This window comes from Anthonomus grandis, chromosome 22 (genome assembly GCF_022605725.1).
Source record: "Anthonomus grandis grandis chromosome 22, icAntGran1.3, whole genome shotgun sequence".
Lineage (NCBI taxonomy): Eukaryota > Metazoa > Arthropoda > Insecta > Coleoptera > Curculionidae > Anthonomus > Anthonomus grandis.
Window position 1 is genome coordinate 24,640,781 of NC_065567.1, and position 21,416 is coordinate 24,662,196.

A 21,416-nucleotide genomic window follows, 5' to 3' on the forward strand; every position below is an offset into this window, starting at 1 on the left:
CTGGAAGTGGTAAGGATGGAGTTCGTGTAGTACCCGCCAGACAGAAGCGTTACTCGTATTCATATTCTTAGCGACGTGACGTGTGCTATTTGACGGTTCATCGGCAACTCGCTGAAGCACCTCTTCTTCAAATTCGACCGTTCTTACGGTTCGAGCAACACCAGTATCATGCATCTTGGTCTTAAACATGCCTGTCTCAGCGAGCCGCCGATGAACCGCAATAAACTTTTTGTATCCAGGATGCTGTCGTTCGGGATAACGTTCATGATACAACCGCGATGCTGCTCGTGCATTGCAGTTTGTTGCTCCGTATGCTAAATGCATATCCGCCAATTCTTGATTCGTAAAGTTTTTCATTAGCAATAAATGTTTAAAAATTGTAAGCCATAAAATTTGTAAACATGATTGATGATGTTGATTTTAAACAATTGTTGTTATGGTATCATGTACAAAAGGTAAAAATAAATGCAGCAGATCCTATTTAGGTAATTAATGTTTTTTATAAATTTTAACGCATCTTAGGGTCGTAGTGGCGTAGTGACGCATTTCCGGACATCGGTTCCTATACTCAAATGGATTCTTCTGTTGCACTGAACAACCCCCAGAAGTTTGATCCCATAGTTCTGAAACACCCTGTATTATTATTATAAGGTGGCGTTGCTTGAAAAACTATTAAATAGTTACACATAAATAAGCGACTTATTATAATATACATTGGTTTTAGTAGAGTAATCGTTTAAGGAATAAGTAATTGTGTTTAGTTTGTAATTTATGTATTCTGTAAAGAGGTAAGCTAGAATTTTAATTTTAATAATTTTGAATGATTTTAATCTGTTGACGTTTTTTGTAGAGTCCTAGCCCTGATAATGGCCTATGGCCTAATTTGCTTACGCTGAATACATTTATTATTATACTTGACTTTCTCACTATTTCTTACTTCAAACTACTAACAGTGCATTTTTAACATACCTTAGGCATTGCACAAAACAAGTGAAAAGGAATTTCAGTCTTTTCGCAAGGTAATACTACAGAAGGTCTGTTCTTATGTGGAAACTCAATGGTGTGCACTGGAAACGGTACAGCATCCCCTTCCACATCCACATTTTCATCTTCAGGGATTTTCTTCTTTTTAAACCGTATATTTCTATGTTCAACAGTCTCCGGCATAGAATGGTAGATGTGATCTTGATGGGTATAGACCATCCTTCCGCCCTTTACGTTCCTTCCAAACATGAGATCTGTTAAGGAGCTACTGTTTGATATTGCTGAGTCGCTTAGCCTGAACTCTTGCTTGAATGCCAAAGTGGGTTTGCTGTGGTACTGTGGATCCCATATTTTTCTTAAATATCTTTGGTTTTCGCTTCTTTCAAAGTCAAAGTAGCTCTTCCACCTTGCCACAATATCGCCTAATAAAATGTCAAAAATTTCTTTTGTAGAGATGCCAAGCAGTAGCATAAAGCTAAATAAGGACAGCTGCAAGTACTGAGCCTGTGAAATATATTCGGGAGTAAACAGGAGCATTTTGTTTAGTTTTAGGAAAATTTGTTGCCTAATGTTTGTATCGTAAACCAGAAATGGTATGTTGCACACTATTGGTTGGACTCTGATAGGCGATTTCGCATCTCTTCTTTCAAACAATTCAGGATGATTACAGACCTGAAATTCAGTAAAAAAGTAAGTATTTACCGGAATCTACGAAGGAATCATACCTTTCTAAACTGCATAACCAAATTCATCAAGTTCGACGTGAAATTTTTATCTACATTGTGCGTATCTCCTCCTCCAACGGAATAATGAAGCAAATCCTCAATCTTAATTTTCTGCTTGAGGGCCAAATACAGTAAGTTTTGCCTTGTAGTCAAGGGACAATACACCATTATTTCAATTTTATCTGAAAGCTCGTTTTCTACATCTTTTTTAATTCTTCTTAGCATGAACGGCTTGAGGATCATATGCAGTCTTGAGAGATGCTCTAAAATAATGTATTAGAAAAATCGTATTCAAAATCCCATATAAGGCACTCACTTTCATCAATTCCAGTCTTATTCTCGGCATGGCTTTCAATATCCTTAGAAAACCACTCGTTAAACTCGTCGTGAGAATCAAACAGTGTCGGCATAATAAAATGTAATAAGGCCCATAGTTCTGCCATACTGTTTTGTATAGGAGTTCCACTGAGTAGGAGTCTGTTCCTGCAACTAAACCCCAGCAATGTTTTCCATCTCATTGAGCTGGTGCTTTTAATTGCTTGAGCCTCATCCAGAATCATGTATTGCCACTTAATGCGATTGAAGTATTTTATATCTGTTATGACAATCTAAAAAAAGAATTTAATAAGAAGATATAAGTGCATATATAATATTAAATAACGTTTTGAAAATTTGTACACATATTCCAAGGACAATTTCGTTGGACACCTATTTCAGCGTTTTTCCAAATTTGCACAAGAATTTGAGAAATAATTTTTTTTTTCAAAAATATCGATTTTTTTTTCTATTTATTTGACATAAAATTCATAACTCAAAAAGTTGACCAGATATCGTTTTGAAAATTTGTACACATATTCCAAGGACAATTTGGTTAGACACCTATTTCAGCGTTTTTCCAAATTTGCACAAGAATTTGAGAAATAATTTTTTTTTTGAAAATATCGATTTTTTTTCTATTTATTCGACACAAAGTTCATAACTCGAAAAATTGACCAGATATCGTTTTGAAAATTTGTACACATATTCCAAGGACAATTTCGTTGGACACCTATTTCAGCGTTTTTCCAAATTTGCACAAGAATTTGAGAAATAATTTTTTTTTGCAAAAATATCGATTTTTTTTTCTATTTATTCGACATAAAATTCATAACTCAAAAAGTTGACCAGATATCGTTTTGAAAATTTGTACACATATTCCAAGGACAATTTCGTTGGACACCTATTTCAGCGTTTTTCCAAATCTGCACAAGAATTTGAGAAATAATTTTTTTTTTAAAATATCGATTTTTTTTCTATTTATTTGACACAAAGTTCATAACTCAAAAAATTGACCAGATATCGTTTTGAAAATTTGTACACATATTCCAAGGACAATTTGGTTAGACACCTATTTCAGCGTTTTTCCAAATTCGTACAAGAATTTGAGAAAAAAATGTTTTTTCAAAAATATCGATTTTTTTTTCTATTTATTTGACATAAAATTCATAACTCAAAAAATTGACCAGATATCGTTTTGAAAATTTGTACACATATTCCAAGGAAAATTTCATTGGACACCTATTTCAGCGCTTTTCCAAATTTTTTTTTTGTTTTTTCTTTTAATTCTTGCATTTAGTATGACACGTTTGTAGTGTTTGTAAAGTTTTTCTAATAAACAATTATTATATATTAATAAAGTTTATCACCGACTATACCTGATATGAAGTAATCACAATATGAAAACTTGCATCTTTGGTATAAATATCTTTCTGATCCCAAAACTGTCGAAGAATTTTCCTTTCATTGGGGTTTCCCCAGTACGGCACCACCTTGAAATTCGGGACGAATTTCGCTATCTCTTGTTGCCAATTATGTAAAGTTGAAGCTGGCGATATTATTAGAAACGGACCCCAAACAGCTTAAAAAACAGCAATTCATTAGAGGATTTAATGTCAGCTCAAACAATACTTACAATATTTTTCAGCAATATGACACAAAAACGCAATACTTTGTACAGTTTTACCCAACCCCATCTCGTCAGCAAGAATCCCGCTAATGCCTTGCGAATATAAATTCGCAAGCCAATTCATTCCCTTCAGCTGATACCCCTTCAGTTTTCCAGTAAATATCTGGGGTTGTGGTTGTTCACCATCCAAAATATCACTAACTTCTGTGAGACAAGAGTTTGCTTGCTGATCGAAATTCTTTGTTCTAGCTTTTTCACTTTGAAACGCCTCTTGGGCATTTCTTTTGGCTTTTTCTTTCATTATTTCCGAGTCATAGTCATCACCAGCCAGAGCTGTTTTCTCTTCATCTAATTGGCTTAAGATTCTTAGTTGCTCTTCAGTTGAAGCTGAACCTAACTTCTTTGACATGAAGTGAGCATAAAGCTCTGTTTGGGTAATTAGGAAATTCAATTTTCGTTGTTGTCTTTTTGCTTCTACTAGTTCATGGTCTATTTTTCTCTGCTCTTCAGCTTCTTTTTCCAATCTCTTCTTGACTTCTCTATCGAAACGTCTAGATCTCTTCCAGTAAGCTATATTTTCTCTTGCCAGTCTCTTCATTCTCCATTGTTGCTCTTTTACTGTTCTAGCTGATTGCAGCTGAAAAAGCATGTTAGATACAAATTTTTAATTATTAAAATATACACTTACAGCTTTTTGTCTGGCATATTTAACACAATGCGCTGCTACCCTCTTGCACTGCAAAAGCATCTCCTTGTGTTTGTTACTTTTCGCCCTATGCTGCTTCCCAATCTCCTTCTTAGCTATACTCGTAAACAATTTCCTCCTTTTCAAGGCCATAATTTCTTCCCACTTCTTCTTTGCCTCATCATCTTTAAACTTCTTATTTTTCCTTTTTGAGTTGGTTACATGATTTGTGGTAGGTAAGGGTGGAAGAGGCATCGATGGTAATAAAGGAAGATTCGAATGGGCAAAATCAGTGTTCCCATTTGTATCTTCTAAGTCATTATCTAGATTGGGGAATTCATTGAGACCATTCTCCAAGTTTAAGTCCAAGCAAGGCTCATTCTAAAAAAATTATAAGTAATATTATTAATCATAGTTTTTACTCAGATATGCCTAAAAAAACTGATTTTTCATGGCAGTTTCAATTTTTTCTACACTACAAAAGATCAAATAAGAAATAGTATAAAGAGATTAAAACCAAAAAAAGCCACAGGTATTGACAACATACCCGCATATATTTTTAAGGAAAATTTTTTTAATATAGCAGTTAAAAATAATCAAATTCCTAATAAACTTAAGCCAGCAGTGATTACTCCAATTTATAAAGGTTCTGGTGATATAAATTCAATGCAAAATTACAAACCAGTTAGACTTTTGTGTGTCCACAAGCTTTTAATGACAAATTTGCTATTCAACCACATGGGTTTTTGCCTAGCACTGTAACAAACCTTTGCATATTGACTAATACTGCCTCAGAAACAATTTGTAATTATAAGGCATTTGACTGGGTTATTAATTCATAAATTATGTGCAATTGGCATGTGGCTTCATGCAGTCTTATCTTTAGAAAAGAAATCAAAAGGTAAAAGTAGGAAAATAATTTTCGAATACATTTGTTTCTACATCGGGAGTGCCTCAGGGTTACTTGGCCCTTTACTGTTTGCAATTTTCATTAACAGTCTACCTGAGTGTGTTCAATTTACCCAAAGCCTAGTTTTTGCTAATGATTTTAAAATATTTAAACAAATTAGTTTTCTGACTGACTTACAGAAGGATTTATATAATATCAACAAATGGTTTGTGGGCAATAAAATGTGTCTTGTATCAGCTTTACCAAAAAAAATAGCCCTGCCCTATAAATTAAATAATATTATAATTAAAAGAAATACTGAATGCCAAGACTTGGGGGTTTATTATTAAAAAAGCATTAGGGCACTGGGTTTTATTATTAGAAACTCAAGGTGGTTTAAAATAGATACTGTAATTAGACTCTTCAATGCAATAGTTCGACCTCACCTTGAGTATGCAGCTACAATATGGTCACCTTAAAAAAATGTTCATTGTAACAACATTGAAAAAATTCAGAAGCGAGTTTTAAGGTATCTTTATGTAAAACAATATAATATGGTCTTACAGAAATATGTTGATGAAATATGTACGCTGAATTTAATTAATAAAATAGATTTTAATGTCCTCTTAGACCTACAAACCCTAAGTTATTTAATGTGAATTTGGCTAGTCTATCACCCCTTAAAATCATGCCAACTAAGTGCAATAAAGTGATCCAACTCTGTGATATAGATATTTTTAATATAAATGTTTTAACTCTTAAAAAGAAACTACTTAGTGTGGAATTAAATTAATTTTATAATCCACTGTTCTAGTCCTATCTGGGATTTGCAGATGCTAAATAAACACTCACAGATATATCATCCAAAATATCAGGATCATAAAGGGGAGATCTGAGTTCATGCTTCAAGCAGTCTAATTTGTCTTTGTGGCGAACTGTTGCTGGGATGGACTTTTCAATTTCTGGATACAGATCCACTGTACTTATAAGACCTGCTCCATAATACATTGAAAGGTCAAAATTCTGAAAATTAAAAAATTTATGCATTAATTAGGATTATTAAATTTATTGCCAAACTTCTAAATTATTTTCAATTTAAAAAACAGTACATTTTATGTGTGTGTAAATCTGAACTGACAACCCTGTATATTTTACTGCCAGTTACATTATAGTGAATAACTGTTTATTAACAGTAGGGGGAGTAGACTGATGACACATACCTTAATCATTTTTAAGATTAAGAACAAAATGCCTGGTAATGAAAAATAACTGAACGATTATAGCCTACCTTGTGCAATCACAGATAATTCGTAATGATTAATTATGGTGTCATTTTCTTGAGTCAGCAAAATTGTAGCTTTATGAACATTTTTGTGCCAGTAACATGCTGGAGGTGATACGTGATACAACTCACTCTCACGAGATGTGTGGTTATTGTCTATGATAATAATTTTTGAGTAATTTCGGCAGGATTAAAAATACCTTTAATTATGAAATACCTACGAAATGTATAATTTTGGATCAAAAACCTACTTTTTGAAAACTCAAATTTAATTAATGGTTTATTATTACAAAATATAAAAATGATAACAGAAATTATAATAAAAAAACTAAAAAATAAATTAGTAAGGGGTAAACCACCAAAAGGTCTCTCTAATGTAATCAATTATGAAACTTTTTACAGCCTTTCTATATTGGCTCACAAAAAATGAAACTTATGAATGCAAATCCGAGACCTTTGATGACTTATGAATGATAAATGCCATGACATTTTCATTACTACAGTAAATAAAAAAAAATTAACAAAAATGATAATGATTTTTACATAAGAAGAATTCTGTTCCAAAATCCTTAATAGAATAAATAAATTTATTTTTTATTTTCCCCCTGTCCCTAGTCTTAATAACTTTGTTGAAACCTTCCTGAATGTCTGAACATTTTCTGGTTCAGACTCTATTTGACTTTCTATTCCGCTTTCTGTTTGTTCCCAGGGCTCTTCGTAGAGATCTACTGTACTTACAAGTCCAGCTCCATAGTATAATGAGTTCTCAAAATTCTTAAAATAAAGAAACAAGTGTGAATTGATCACATAATAAATAAAATGTACTCTCGAAACACCTCTAGCCTTGTAATATGCCATCTGTTTTAAAATTATTAAGTAAAATATGTATTAAAACTATAATTAAGTTCTTACCACATTTTTCTTTTTTCTTAACTTCTTCTGGTAGGCATGCATCTTTAATAAACATTTATAAGGTGCATCTTCAGGCCCAGCATCAATATTTTCTGAGAGAACATTTGCCAGCCACCTGCGACTAGAAGTAACATTTGAAAAATTATAATAATCTCTAGCAGAGTGTTGCTCTTCTTTGAAAAGATTTTCCATTGCCTCTGTGTAATTAATATCATCATTATCACTGTCACTGTCACTCGACTCTGGCTTACTTTTCAAAAATGAATTAAGAAATGGGCCTAGATCTAGAGCTTTTTCCAGTCTGCGAATATGCATCGGTTTTGCAGAGCAACTTGGCTGGCTTTCCGGGACATTAACAGTGTTATTGGGTACTAAAATTGTTTGTGTTAATTATTAATAAATTAGGAGAATAAATAGCTTAATTGCCCTGATAACGTTGAAACTCACTAAATATGAAAAAAATTACACTAATCTCATTAACAAGTAGTAAAATGAAACTTACCATGAACAGGTTTTAACACTGGCAAGTCTTCAAAAAGGTGGTTTTTGAAATTATGTGCCATTTTGGAGAGGTTTTTCGATTATGCAACCAGAAAAATTAGTTTAATAAAACATTTTATTCTAATGTGACAACAATTTTTTCTACAAAATATAACCTAACAGTTTTTTCTATTTTTGACAGTACAAATAAACAACATTTTCCGGAAATTTCTTGACACACACAGCTGACAGATGACAGAAGGTAAATAAAGGAGTCGCTAGACAACCACATAATGCACCAAGGTTATCAGATTGTATTTTCCAATATTTTATAAAATACAGCTTTTTTATGGCAGATTGGATAAAAAACAAACTTACGCTAATACAACTCATTAACTTAATGCATTTTTTATGCATAAAAAAATAAAACAATAATTTTAGAAATACAAATAAACGGCAACAACGGTGCAATCAAATATGTCATTACTTATTTACTTTGTTGCCACAATCATCCGAACCTATGCGTTGTTGCCAAAGAAAGCTTATAAATAAATATCCGATTAGAACGTTGCATTAGACACTCCTTTATTTTGACAACTTTCAACTTGTTTTACTAATTTCTTGTGTTGTGTTGGAGATTTGCTTTACCATATGTTTTTTAATTAAAATGAGTTCTATGGAAGAATTAAAGGAAAAAGTGGCGCAGCTAGAAGCCCAGCTGGCTTCAGCATTAAAGAATAATGCCAACAAGAGGGAAAAAATTGCTACCATGTCATCTGAAGTTGTTGATAGCAATCCCTACAGGTAAGCCCCCAATTCTCTGTAAATACATTTTCATTTAAAACCAACCCTATTTATTTCAGTCGGTTAATGGCATTGAAAAGAATGGGAATAGTAAATAATTATGAAAAAATCAGAGAGTACACTGTAGCAGTCGTTGGAGTTGGCGGAGTGGGAAGTGTTACTGCAGAAATGTTAACTCGCTGCGGCATAGGAAGGCTACTTCTTTTTGACTATGACAAAGTTGAATTAGCGAACATGAATAGGCTGTTTTTCCAACCACATCAGTCTGGCTTAAGCAAAGTTGATGCTGCAGCAGAAACTCTCAGGAACATTAATCCTGATGTGGATATTCTCACTTACAATTATAACATAACTACTGTAGAAAATTTTGACAACTTTACTGAAGCATTAACGTAAGTTGATTTATTTATTTGCATTTATAGTTTGTATATATTTCAAATACATTGTAAATCATTGCTAAGCCAAGCTAGCTAAGAAACTTGTGTACACTATTTTTACTCTTATAATAATTTTATATATCATACACACAGTTTTTTTCAATGAGATAGTTTCTGTTTAATATTAAAATTGAAGAAACAACCAATTAAACGTATAGATTTTTTGTGCAAAATAATCTTGAAATCTTTGGCTAATGATTTTGTTGCTCCTTGACATACTTAGAAGGTTATTTATGATAATTCTTGTACTGCATCTGTGATTAATATAGTCCTGTTTATTGAAGCTTTTATAAAGATAGTTACAAATGGTGTACATATATAAGGTGTTCCAAAAATCAACTATAAGGGCAATAGACCAGGTGCTCAGGGATCAAAAATAAATATTTAAAAAGATCTATAGATATTCCATGGAAGAGTAATGGTTGTACCAGGGCTTTATAGAAAGCAGCAGTTTGTGGTTTAAAAATTATTAGAGTAAATAGAGTTTGTGAATTAAAAACCTGATTGTGTTGGTCAAACTTCAGGCTTCAGTCAATAATTAGAGCAAGATACTTTGTCTGACTGTCTACTTTGATATGTACATTAAAGGAATCTATTTTTATTTCATTAAAATCATGCCTATTTATTGATCTTATTGAAAATTCTATATAGTTAGTTTTATTTTCATTAAAAAATTGATTAAGTGGGTCACTTTATTAATTTTGACATACTGGGTTTTCTCAATAAGATAACTATGCACTGTACCGTTGAAGTACATCAAGCAGAAACTCGTGGGTCTGTCTCAAAAGCCTTTGCCAGATCCATAAAAACTACTAAGTTTTTTTTATTTTTATCTGAACCAGTTGCTACCTCTTTAACCAGATAAATGACATCAGATGTACTTAATTTTTTTTTTTAAACCCAACTTATAGGCCTATAGTTTGTTATGCCTTCTTTGTTCCCTGTATCTTTAAATATAGGTGTTACTATAGATGTTTTGAAGCAGTCTGGAACAATTCCTGCCGTAAACATTCTATTTATAATGTGAAAGGTTTAATTAAATGAATGTGTAGAATTTTAACCACTTTAGTCAAGATCCCATCCATCATACATTTATTCTCATGATTATAACCCCTTAGGCTTGCTATTCTTTTTAATCATATTCTATTTCTTCATTACACTTTAGTGAGTTTTAATAATACCCTCTTTTAGAACATCAAATCTGACAAATGGCCCAGTGGATTTAGTGCTCAGTTGTGTAGACAACTTTGAAGCAAGGTTCGCAATTAACACTGCTTGTAATGAGTTTAATTTAACTTGGTTCGAATCTGGAGTGTCTGAAAATGCTGTTTCAGGACACATACAGTTTATTTCTCCTGGAGAAACTGCTTGTTTTGCTGTAAGTGTGAAATATTTCAAGTATATCAATGTCCTCATTGGAACTTTTATTTATTAGTGTGCCCCACCCTTAATAGTTGCCTCTAATATTGATGAAAAGACTCTAAAAAGGGACGGAGTCTGTGCTGCTAGTTTACCAACTACTATGGGAATTGTTGCTGGGTTTTTAGTGCAAAACACTTTAAAGGTGAAATAATAATCATAACAACAATTATTTTAAAAGTTAAGAAATTCTTTAAAAACATTTTTAGTATTTGCTTCAATTTGGACAAGTCAGCAACTACCTAGGATACAATGCTCTAAATGATTTCTTTCCTACAATGAATCTAAAACCAAACCCTAATTGTGATGATAGGAACTGTCAAAAAAGACAAGTTGAATATGCAGCAAAACCCAAGCCAGAACAGGCCCAAGAAGCTGTAGAAGATGAAGGACCAATTCATGAATCGAATGAATGGGGAATATCATTAGTTGAAGAGAGCAGGGATGTAGAGAGACCTTCTATGCCTGTAGCAGAAGGCTTGACTCTTGCTTATACCATTCCTGGGATGCCAGACACCAACCCATTGGAACATGCCCAAGAAGCTACTAACAATGATGATGTTAGTCTTGAGGAACTTATGAAACAAATGAAAACCATTTAATAATCATATATTAAGATTCTTTTTTATCATGAAATGATAATAAATTATCAGTCTATGCTTACTCACGCTTCGTTAATTAATTTATGTGTTGGTATTTTAATAAATTGTTTTTATATATATATGTATCGTTTATTTAGTCAAAAACTAATACAAGTTATACAATGAGGTTACTTAATAATTATCATATTACATTTAAAAAAGAAATTGGATAATTAATAAATACTGTACAATTACCACAAAAATATGTATATTATACAAGCAAAAACGAGACATTAGATGAACCAACTTAAAAAATTTTTCAGAAATAAGTAGTTTATTATACTAAATTTACAATTAAATTATTTTTAAAAAACTTTATACTTTCTATTGTATTTGTTTAGACCATTAAAAAATAATGAATTTTGAGCACATTCTAGAACTCTTGGTATATAAAAATTATTTCTCGATGTCATGTATTTTGGCAGAGAATGTGGCTTTACTCAACAGATACTGTGGAGCATGACCAATTTTAATCTTATGGACAAATGTCAGGGTATTGAGTAGAAGATGCTCTCCGACTGGTAACCATTCTAAAGCCTTTAACATGTCTTTTATTGGGGTCAATCTTGGTTTACCTAGTATTATGTGCATGGCCCTATTTTGCAACTTTTGAAGTCGGGACAACTTTAATAAAAATAATACACTAAAACAATAATTAGAGTGAGGCAGGATAAGTAGTTATAGTAAGTAAATAGTTTTTTTGTTTATAAGCTTAAGTAAGGTGAATATCTAGATAAATAATAAATCTTATATGAAATCTTCTTAATGACCTAAAGAGCATGACCTTTAAAATTTAAGTCCCGATCTATCCATATGCCTAAGTATTTAATTTTTGTTACACATTCTGTCAAATGTTCCCCTATTTTTATATTTAACTGTGCTGGTATATCTAATAAAATATCAATAATTTTCAATACCTGATTTCTATCTTTTAAATACATACTTACCAACTTAACCACTCTTAAAACAACCCCCTCTAAACCTTTACTTTTTAATTTTGTTATTAATCTCTTTCTATTGATGGTTTCAAATGCTTTTCTTAAATCCAGAAAAGTGGCACCAGTAGGTAAATTACAGTCTGTATTTTTTTCCAATCATATATAAAAAATTCCAATTTATATAAAAATGTTTTTCCACTTTTAAATAAAACCACAATATTAACTCGAAAAACTATTTTATTCATAGAAAAATACTTTTAAGAAGAAACAATTTTTAAAATAAAGCTTGTTTACATCTGACTAGAATTAATACAAAAGTTGGTAATGCAAACTATTTTCCTTGATGCACTTCTCTTTTTCAACAGTACTATTTGGATTCCTTCTCTATTCAATAAATTATAACACATTAGCTGTTAGGATTGCAATCCTTATTTGTACATATCAGATTTTAACTTTACGTGGCAGTAATGAAAGGAAATTTACACAAAAACATTTAAACAATCCAGATACTAATCATGAGCATTTTGAAAAAAACACTTCTATAAACTTCATATATCTAAAATGTAATGAGGTTCTCAACATTTGAGGTGGTAGAAGAACATATCTCCCTTGTAGAACATGAGGTTATAGTAGAGCTTTCATAGAAAGTACTTGAGGACTCCACACTTGATTCTATATGACTATAAAATGTAGCCTTTACTTCCTTCTTCTTCTTCACCTCTTGAGTAACATGGATATTTGATGAGGTCTTATCTTTTAAATATTCCAGAATAGGATCCTTACCAGCCTTCATAGCCAATTTTGTACTGAGAATTGTGTACTGTGATCTCCAGTACTCATATGAGGCCATCTTTAGTGCTGACACCCATCTATTGACATCTGAATCACACCGGCAAGAAAATATATGTTTAGCATCACTGTCTCTAAATTTGTCACTCACTTTAAATGTTAAAGAAAATGCAAATGGGATGCCCTTATGAGGCCGTTCATAGGCTACATGCACATTTTCTAAGACTAAAACGCCAAGAGGCTCTTGTTCAGTTATCCTAGAGTAAAATAAAAGATTCGCTTTGAGCTTGAAATACCTTTCTTTAAAAGAGGTCTGCTGGTACCAATCAGACCATTCATTTCCTTGGGGTTTCATATGACTTAAGACACCTTCTAAGTCCCCTTTACCTTCACTGATTTTCATAAGTTCTCTATCATTAAACCTCATGGTTTAGCTTGGTTATCACAGATTGTATTTTTGAACTTATAGGCTTCTTGGTGAATAAATTAATTGATTATAGGATATTATAGCGTTAACTTTCCATGTTAATTGATAAAGATTGAAGTGAATTTTGTAAACAATATTTTGTTTAATTAAATAATGTTGACTATTAGAGCAGAGTGACAACTGACATACTATACCAATGTTGCCAGCTGAATTGCTACAATTACCAAGTTTATACGCGCACCTTAAAGTGGTTTAGTGGAAATCGGTTTATGATAATTCGCATGTATAAACACCGGTAAACCGCTTTAGCGATCGTAAACCGGTTTAGCCGTTAAAGTAGTTTAATTGCCTGTATAAACTTGATAATTGAGGATCAAGGATAATTGGGGACCATTATGAAGAGAGTTTTTGATTTTAGAATATAATTTATTTTGGGTACACATGTCTAGAAGACGTTATGATTCACGTGCATTATATGTGATTCATCACTTGACTGGTTTTGACGGTTTAAAATGGCGGATAGGCGCCAATTTGCAAATGTAAAAAGAGCAGTATAATATTTGAATTTAATAAAATTAGAAAGAAATTTAACTAATGAGTAAAATACTAAATAAATGTTAAAAATTCCAGACACTCTAAAGGTTATATATTATGGATCTGTAACAGATTTATCAATGTCTCGTACTTATGGAATTTATCGCTTCATTATCGCTATATCAATCGACATTAAATAATAAGTTATCAGTAGAGCGACATTCTTATATTTGATCTTATTATATTATGTATTTATTGATCAGGATATTACATAGTTTTTAAAAATAACAATTAAATCCCTTTAATCAGTCGTTTACTTACTGGTAGGTAACAAGGGCAATATTTTAATATCTTATCTATAGTTCCAATAATTCCCTAATGATTATTTAGATAATTTACTTCCTTGTAATGTGCAATCAGGGAATCTATCTTAGTATTGGAGTTACTATAGTGTACTCAAAGTTGATCTTTTGACCGCCATAAAACCCTAATTAACAGTAGTGTCATAAAAAGCCCGAAAATTATAATGTGGTCAGAGCCGGACTAAAATTTTAATATTTATCTGTATTCCAAAATTTTGAAAACCGCTTTAAAATATCCAAAATAGTTTCAAACTTATCAACGAAAATGTCTGACGATGTCCGTCAAGAGCAACTCGATCCTCTAGAGGTGGCTCTCTATAACTTAAGATAAGTCCTAGAGTTCTTAACCTACAAAGACGTTTTATACCTTTAAAGTATCCTTGAATATTGGGGCAGGCTATACTGAAAACCGCTTTAAAATATCCAAAATAGTTTCAAACTTATCAACGAAAATGTCTGACGATGTCCGTCAAGAGCAACTCGATCCTCTAGAGGTGGCTCTCTATAACTTAAGATAAGTCCTAGAGTTCTTAACCTACAAAGACGTTTTATACCTTTAAAAAATCCTTGAACATTGGGGCAGGCTACACTAAAAACCGCTCTTAGATATCCAAAGTAGTTTCAGACTTATCAAGGAAAATGTCTGCCCATGTCCGTTAAGAGCAACTCGGTCCTCTAGAGGTGGCTCTCAACAACTTAAGATTAGTCCTAGGTTTCTTCACTTACGAAAACCCTTTATACCGAGAATGAATCCTTGATCATTGGGGCAAAATATTAAGTAGGTACGATTAATGGCAAAAAATGTAAATATGTGTATATATTTATATACCTGAGTTTAATCAAAATTAAAACTTGTGATCTTAGGTCTGTAAGTATTATATCTATACCTTTACGTCTGTAATTACCTACCTAGGGTCTAGTATAAATAGGACGAAATTGAGTTCAGTTCTAATTAAGTTCTTAACAAGTTAACTTAAATGGCTATTGTTGTAAGCAAGTGATTTAAACAAGTTATTTTTTTGTGGAATTATATATAGCGCAAAAATGTGGCGACCATGGGCGCAACACCTTTAGAAGAAAGCATTTAAGTTTTTAAATCTTTACTATTAAGAGATTTTAACTTTGAGGATGCTGCAGCCGAGACGTGTTGTTTGACCCAAACACCTTTGTCTACTGTTAAGGATATAATAGGGAAATATATCAGGAAAAAGCGAAGCGACTCTGGCTCCTTGAAATATGTGGATAAGAGTGGTTTGGATCTATTAAGAAGACAAATTTATCAGATGTATGAAGAACAATTATTAATACCCTAAGAAAAAGACTATTTAAAGACGAAGCAAATAGTTCTTGTAGCATATCTAGCTTAAGAAACATTTTGCTTAAAATAGTTTTTAAGTATAAGACGATTAATAAACGCCATACAATAATGGACTTTTAACGATTACGGGAATGGCGTGATAAATACTTAATGGGCTAATGGTCTAATTGATATAGGGTAGTAGGAGTCAACGGTATGTCTTTAAGTGAACTACTTTTTGTAAAACTATTTTTAATTTTCTATTGAATTTTTGGATTATTCCAAACAGCACAGATACGTACTTAGTAGGTATTTTGTAGGTACGTACACAGTACGTACCCCAAAAGACCTATTAGGTACTATAGACGTATATAGGACGTCCACTTTCCGCAGGATTCTACGTCATATGGATACTTTATGGATACTTTTAGGATATTTTACGTCATGTACTGGACATAATATGACGTATCTGGGATGTTTGCATTACTCCTTTTTTGTGTGGTAAAATAAATAACTCATTTATAAAAACTGCAAATATATTGATTATAAAAAAAAATATATAAAACAAAACATGTATATGTTTAAAAAAACGAAACAAAAAATAAACGTTTAAGAAAATACAAAAAGAAAACATTTGTTCTTCGCAACTACTGTGAAATACAGTCTTCAATTTTCTTTGTGCTTTCAATCCTTGCTTGTAGTGCTGTAACCTTAAAATTATATTTTAATATAAATAAGCAATTTAAGTAATTCATTACTACTAAAATTAATAAAAATGCTCTTACTTACCATGATTTGAGCTAGATCGTAGTAGATCCTTCCTATCACTGAGTGAACAGTAAAACTAAATTCAATTAACTAAAATCGTAATAGTAAAAATAGAAAAAAAACTGTTTTTAACTGAATTTGTTAACTAAATACAAGCAAAAATTTAAATGAAGATCATCATATTGTCATGGTATTAGGATTTATAAGATTCAAGTTTAAGTTAAGATTCAAGATTATCAAAATAATAAAAGAAATATTTTAGTGCATGCATCTATCCCAAGTTAATTGAAACTTTGTCTCATTTTAGGTGAGGATTACTTCTTACGGATTACTTCTAAGATTATTTCTTAACCCATTCGTTCCCATTGTACTCATATGAGTACAGTGAACAAAAAGACCTAGTGCTGACATTTATTTTTCAATTTTGGAATTTCCGTGAAATATAGGGATCTGTAAACAAGTATAATTTCCTGTAGACGTTTAAAAATGTGGTTATCGCGATGCAGAATTTTGTTGTTGTTGATTTCGATAGTCAGTGTCCAACTAGTGTTAAAATCCTGTGACTGCCCAACGTAAGTTATTGTTTTTTGTTACCATTTGATAAAACACTAGGTTTCATTGTTGATTATAATGGTCTTAGGGGATCATAAAACGTATTTGTTTTTGTAAGCCATTAATATTACAATTCTGTTGTCACAAAATGGCCCCCCCGAACCGTACTGTACTCAGTGTCTATTTTAGGAAAAATGTTTTGGGTCCTAATTTTTATACAGTAAAAAAATTTATATGTGATAAAATATGGTCTAATAAATTGTTTACAAAAAAACATAGAAAATATGTCTTTGGCTCTGTCGCCTAACAATATTTTTTTTATTGCTAGAACTGATAAAAAAAATGGATTTTGATGACGATGCCTATGTGCCAATTCCCACCTCGAATTTTTATGGTAAAAGCTATCAAAGGCTTGGAGCTGCCCTAGAAGATATCTGTTCTACAAATAAGATAGAACGTTCCAGCTGATATCATTATAATACCACCTGATACTGATAGAGGATATAGATGATGATTTGATTGAAGAGAATGAAGTAAGCCAGTTTCCTAGGGATATCCCAGGTCACATTGAGGTACACTATGTGGATGAGAATGAAGATACTAGTGATGAAGAAATGTATATGCCGTTATCTGTTTTGCGCCAAAATCTACTAAAAGGCTCTGCAGCTATCAAACTAGAAGATGCTGGTCAATCGTTGCGAAAAAAAGAATAATCCAGTGAACCCAGATGGACTGAAAATATTATTGATATATCTTTACCATCAGCGCCTGGGGCCGCTGATCGGTTAGTAATAGTCAAAAGCGACTTACAGGATTGTACCCCAATTGAAATCTTTGAAAAAATATTTGATCATAAGATTGTAGACCATATTGTACATGAAACGTTGGCGTGCCCTTTATAGCAAATTCCATGTCTAGAAATCGTTTTCATGATATAAAGAGATATATTCATTTGGCCAATAATAATAATTTGGACGGGAATGACAAACTAGCAAAATTGCGCCCTTTGGTAGATCTTCTAAATATTTTGGGCACCATCACTCAAAACAATTTATAAAAGGCAAGCCTACCCGTTTTGGTTATAAGGACTGGATGTTGACCAGCTCCACAGGATATTGTTATTCCTTTGATATACGTATTGCGGTGCCAAATCGTCAAATCCCGCTTTAGCTTCAAAATTACCCTTAGGATCAACGGTAGTATTAGACCTCTTAGAAAACATTGCAGTCCCTTCGGACCATACAGTGTTCTTTGACAACTACTTTACTAGTTTTGACCTTCTAAAAACACTTAGAGAAAAAGGCCAGAGGGCCACAGGCACTGTTAGGGAAAATAGGACCAAAAAATGTCCACACTGACGAACAACAAACTATTTCAGAAAAAGGAACGTGGTTCTTATGAATATAGGTATGATAGTGATTCTCATGTTTTATATGTAAGGTGGAAGGATAATAGCGTTGTAACTTTAGCAACAAATTATGACAAATTTGAACCTTTGTCAAGAGTCAAACGTTGGTCAACTGCTGCAAAAGAAAAAATTGATGTTCCTCAGCCATTTTTATTTCAAACTTACAACCAACATATGGGAGGCGTCGATCTACACGACCAAGTAGTCAGCTTCAATATTTCGAATTACCGAATCAATATTCGCGGTAAAAAGTGATGGTGGTGCCTGTTTACCCATATGGTGAATATGTCAGTTGTAAATTCATGGAGATTACATCAATTAGCCTCAGCAGAGAAAATGGATTTGCTTGGATTCCAAAGACAAATTGTGTTGCATCACTTGAATTGCTTTGGCAAATCACGGTTTGTGAAACAGAGACCTGCTGCTCAAGTTCTTCAAACGATTAGACAACACGAAGGTGGTCACTTCCCACGCAAACTGGAAAAGCAATTAAGGTGCACTGTGTGTCATCAAAGAGCTAGATGGGCTTGCATAAAATGTCAAGTAACACTTTGTTTGGAACGAACCTGTTTTATAATGTATCACCCTCATTAAAATAAGTTTTCTTTTGTAAAATAAAAAAGTTGTTTTGTCTGCCAAGTTACCATTGTACTCATTTGAGTGCATATCTATATCTAAGTTATCTTTAGAATTAGAATATAGGTTTTATATATCGTTTTGTTAAGAATATAGATATTATCACAATGACGTGTATTTTTTTTATTTTTTTCACTAAAAGGTACCGTGGGATCTAATGGGTTAAAGGAGTACAAGAAAAATCACAGATCTAAGGCAACTATCTTAAATTCTTATTCTATAGTATTTTTGTAAATATAACCTCCTTTCCCTACAATTGGCACAACTGAAATTTGTCAGAGTGACCAACATCGAAAGGACACAATCACGGAAAATGGCGGCCCCCTAGTATTGGTCATTTACTTTTCATTGAATTGGCAGTCCAGGTATATTTATTATTATTTTCTGTTTACCCCACTGAAATTAAAAATATTGAAAATAAAACGTAAAAGTATTTAAAAATACGTATAATCGGAAAAAATTATTTCCTGGCATATAGTTTTGTGTGTTAAAAAAAAGGTGGTGTATAATTTGCTGACCAAGAATAAAAACGTGCTACCAAAGCTATTTACAGACAAAAACTGTTAATATTTAATAGCAGTATAGGTATGACAGCCTGCTACCAAAAAACAATTTGAAGTATCACCCCTCTAAGGGGTAGTTTATTCTTGACAATTTCTGATAAAAACGTGCTACCAAAACTATTTACCGTCGAAAACTATTCAAAATCGATAACTGATGTTACTATACATATAAGTGCTTGCTACCAAAAAATAATTGAAATAGCAACTATTAAAGCATACTCAAATATAGGAAACTACTGCCTGAATAAAAACTTTAATCATCTATATCGAGATCCAAAAGATATAGTTTTTCCGAAGCAACATTTACCTACCTACCATAGATAAAATACCATATATTTTTCAAAATAAAGATTTCATACCAAAACCATCTTTGGAAGACGATAGTGAATTTCTCAATACTAAATATACAGGTGCCAAAATGATAATTCTACAAGGCAGCGTAACTCTCGACCCGAAGAGCAAGTTTTTGTAATTTCCACAATAAACAATAAGAAACATATGGTGACTTGGTTTCCCCAAGAAACTTGTACCTGTAAGGGAAAGAGAAACTGCCACCACATTGAGCCAGCCCGTCTGCCTGTTGGTAACTAATTCTCAGAAAAATGTAAAATTATCTACAATCATCAGGAGGAACAGAGGACACAAGTTCGTACCTATAATATGAAATTATCTCTTAACACTTAACTTTGTTTATTGTTCCAGGTCAGGAGGAAAAAGAGCTCCCCAGAAGGTGACAGTGGTTGAAGCTGCTAAAGATGCTGAAATAAACTATGCAAATTCAGACAGTACTCTTGGAACTACCATCCTCATTCCAACGGTAACACTAACGGGTGTTTCTAAAAAACGTTTTCTGGCTCCTTTCTCGTCGACTCCTTCAAAATTTGTAAAACGTTTTTATGAGAACAAAATGAATATATTTAGAGAAGCTTCTTCCATCAGTCCCATCCCAGAAGAACGATCGATGGAGAGGCAAACATTTTTTCCCAGCGACGGTGACGAGTCAGATTTTGAGGAAATGGCTTCAGATTTGAATGTTACAAAAACATTTAAATTTGAGAATAATCAACAGTGCATCATCTATGGTAGACAGATATATCCTAAGGATTTAGAATGTTTTGTGAAAGATGAAGGAAGTGTAAACTTCAAAGACCTTTATTTGTCAGATGTGATAATTGATGTTTATTTAGCTTTTCTAGAAAAAAAGCATCGGTTGATATCTTTCCAGTGGAAGGATATGTAGTTAATTTCTTAGAATCAGATAATAATAGTTTCAAGACTGCTGCAAATTATTTTCTAAAATTTGGACTTTACGAGAAGGATATTTTATTAATTTCGGTTTGTAAAAATGAACATTTTGTTTTGATAGTGGTGCTGAAAAAGTTCAATACTATACTATGCTTAAATAGTATAAGAAGTGATATAGTATATCGCAATGAAATTTTCTTCGTCATGGAAGTACTACAGTTCGTTCATCAACAAAAGCACATAAGTTTATCCGAAAATTGGAATCTCTACCGGCCAACAGATTTACCTGTTCAGTATAACTCATATGACTGTGACATCATTACCGGATCTTCCAAGGTTTTAGCATACCATCAATCTCGAGAAATCAACAATTACAGAATTCACATTAAAAAACAATTGACTGATTTATTTTACACTACAACTTCAAATTTCCGTACCTTTGCTTATGATAAAAATATAGTAGAGAAAGGTACAGCAGGCTTTAAAGGAAACATTTTCATAAAGGAAAACAACCAACTACCTCACCTAAGCGGAAAATCTCTGACGACATCATTACAATTTCTACAGTGTGTATCAGTTAATTATTGGGATGAGGATACGGCCGGTTTCTGTCATATTGGTGCAGCCAAGTGTTCCAATATTTTTGAAGAGATGATCTTGTGTATGAAATGCTATCATTGGTACCACCACAACT

General features: G+C 32.4%; 3 protein-coding genes across 5 annotated transcripts in view; 1 reads left to right on the forward strand and 2 right to left on the reverse strand.

The window, feature by feature from the left end:
• The window catches only part of LOC126749162 (chromatin-remodeling ATPase INO80), a 31,259-nt gene extending 23,140 nt beyond the window's left edge, over nucleotides 1–8,119 (reverse strand). The window contains exons 1-10 of one of the 3 annotated variants that reach the window (XM_050458845.1): nucleotides 7,925–8,119; nucleotides 7,674–7,793; nucleotides 7,423–7,619; nucleotides 6,081–6,251; nucleotides 4,343–4,720; nucleotides 3,661–4,291; nucleotides 3,404–3,606; nucleotides 2,026–2,317; nucleotides 1,710–1,972; nucleotides 970–1,656 (exon numbers count right to left, since the gene is read on the reverse strand). In XM_050458845.1, coding sequence (XP_050314802.1) covers nucleotides 970–1,656; nucleotides 1,710–1,972; nucleotides 2,026–2,317; nucleotides 3,404–3,606; nucleotides 3,661–4,291; nucleotides 4,343–4,720; nucleotides 6,081–6,251; nucleotides 7,423–7,619; nucleotides 7,674–7,793; nucleotides 7,925–7,985 — 3,003 coding nt within the window. In that variant the 5' untranslated portion in view covers nucleotides 7,986–8,119. Of the gene's footprint in view, nucleotides 1–969; nucleotides 1,657–1,709; nucleotides 1,973–2,025; nucleotides 2,318–3,403; nucleotides 3,607–3,660; nucleotides 4,292–4,342; nucleotides 4,721–6,080; nucleotides 6,252–6,516; nucleotides 6,642–7,422; nucleotides 7,794–7,924 lie in introns of those variants that run through there. The other 2 variants (XM_050458844.1, XM_050458846.1) reach the window with 2 other exon arrangements.
• Nucleotides 8,120–8,461: 342 nt separating this feature from the next.
• Nucleotides 8,462–11,283, forward strand: LOC126749164 (ubiquitin-like modifier-activating enzyme 5). The gene is made up of 5 exons (XM_050458849.1): nucleotides 8,462–8,706; nucleotides 8,766–9,098; nucleotides 10,335–10,521; nucleotides 10,579–10,707; nucleotides 10,772–11,283. The coding sequence occupies exons 1-5, from the start codon at nucleotides 8,570–8,572 to the stop codon at nucleotides 11,162–11,164; spliced, it is 1,179 nt and encodes a 392-aa protein (XP_050314806.1). The 5' UTR covers nucleotides 8,462–8,569; the 3' UTR covers nucleotides 11,165–11,283.
• A 1,077-nt stretch (nucleotides 11,284–12,360) lies between these two features.
• LOC126748664 (pleckstrin homology domain-containing family J member 1-like) lies at nucleotides 12,361–13,536 on the reverse strand. Its single transcript, XM_050458040.1, has one exon. The coding sequence runs from the start codon at nucleotides 13,355–13,357 to the stop codon at nucleotides 12,698–12,700; it is 660 nt and encodes a 219-aa protein (XP_050313997.1). The 5' UTR covers nucleotides 13,358–13,536; the 3' UTR covers nucleotides 12,361–12,697.
• Between the last annotated feature and the right edge of the window lie 7,880 nt (nucleotides 13,537–21,416).

Bases quoted from the DNA above. Each gene is read 5' to 3' on its own strand.
- LOC126749164 (XM_050458849.1), top strand. From the start codon at position 8,570: ATGAGTTCTATGGAAGAATTAAAGGAAAAAGTGGCGCAGCTAGAAGCC. The intron at 10,522-10,578 runs GTAAGTGTGAAA...TTTATTTATTAG, and splicing joins GAGAAACTGCTTGTTTTGCT to TGTGCCCCACCCTTAATAGT. The intron at 10,708-10,771 runs GTGAAATAATAA...AAACATTTTTAG, and splicing joins TAGTGCAAAACACTTTAAAG to TATTTGCTTCAATTTGGACA.
- LOC126748664 (XM_050458040.1), bottom strand. From the start codon at position 13,357: ATGAGGTTTAATGATAGAGAACTTATGAAAATCAGTGAAGGTAAAGGG.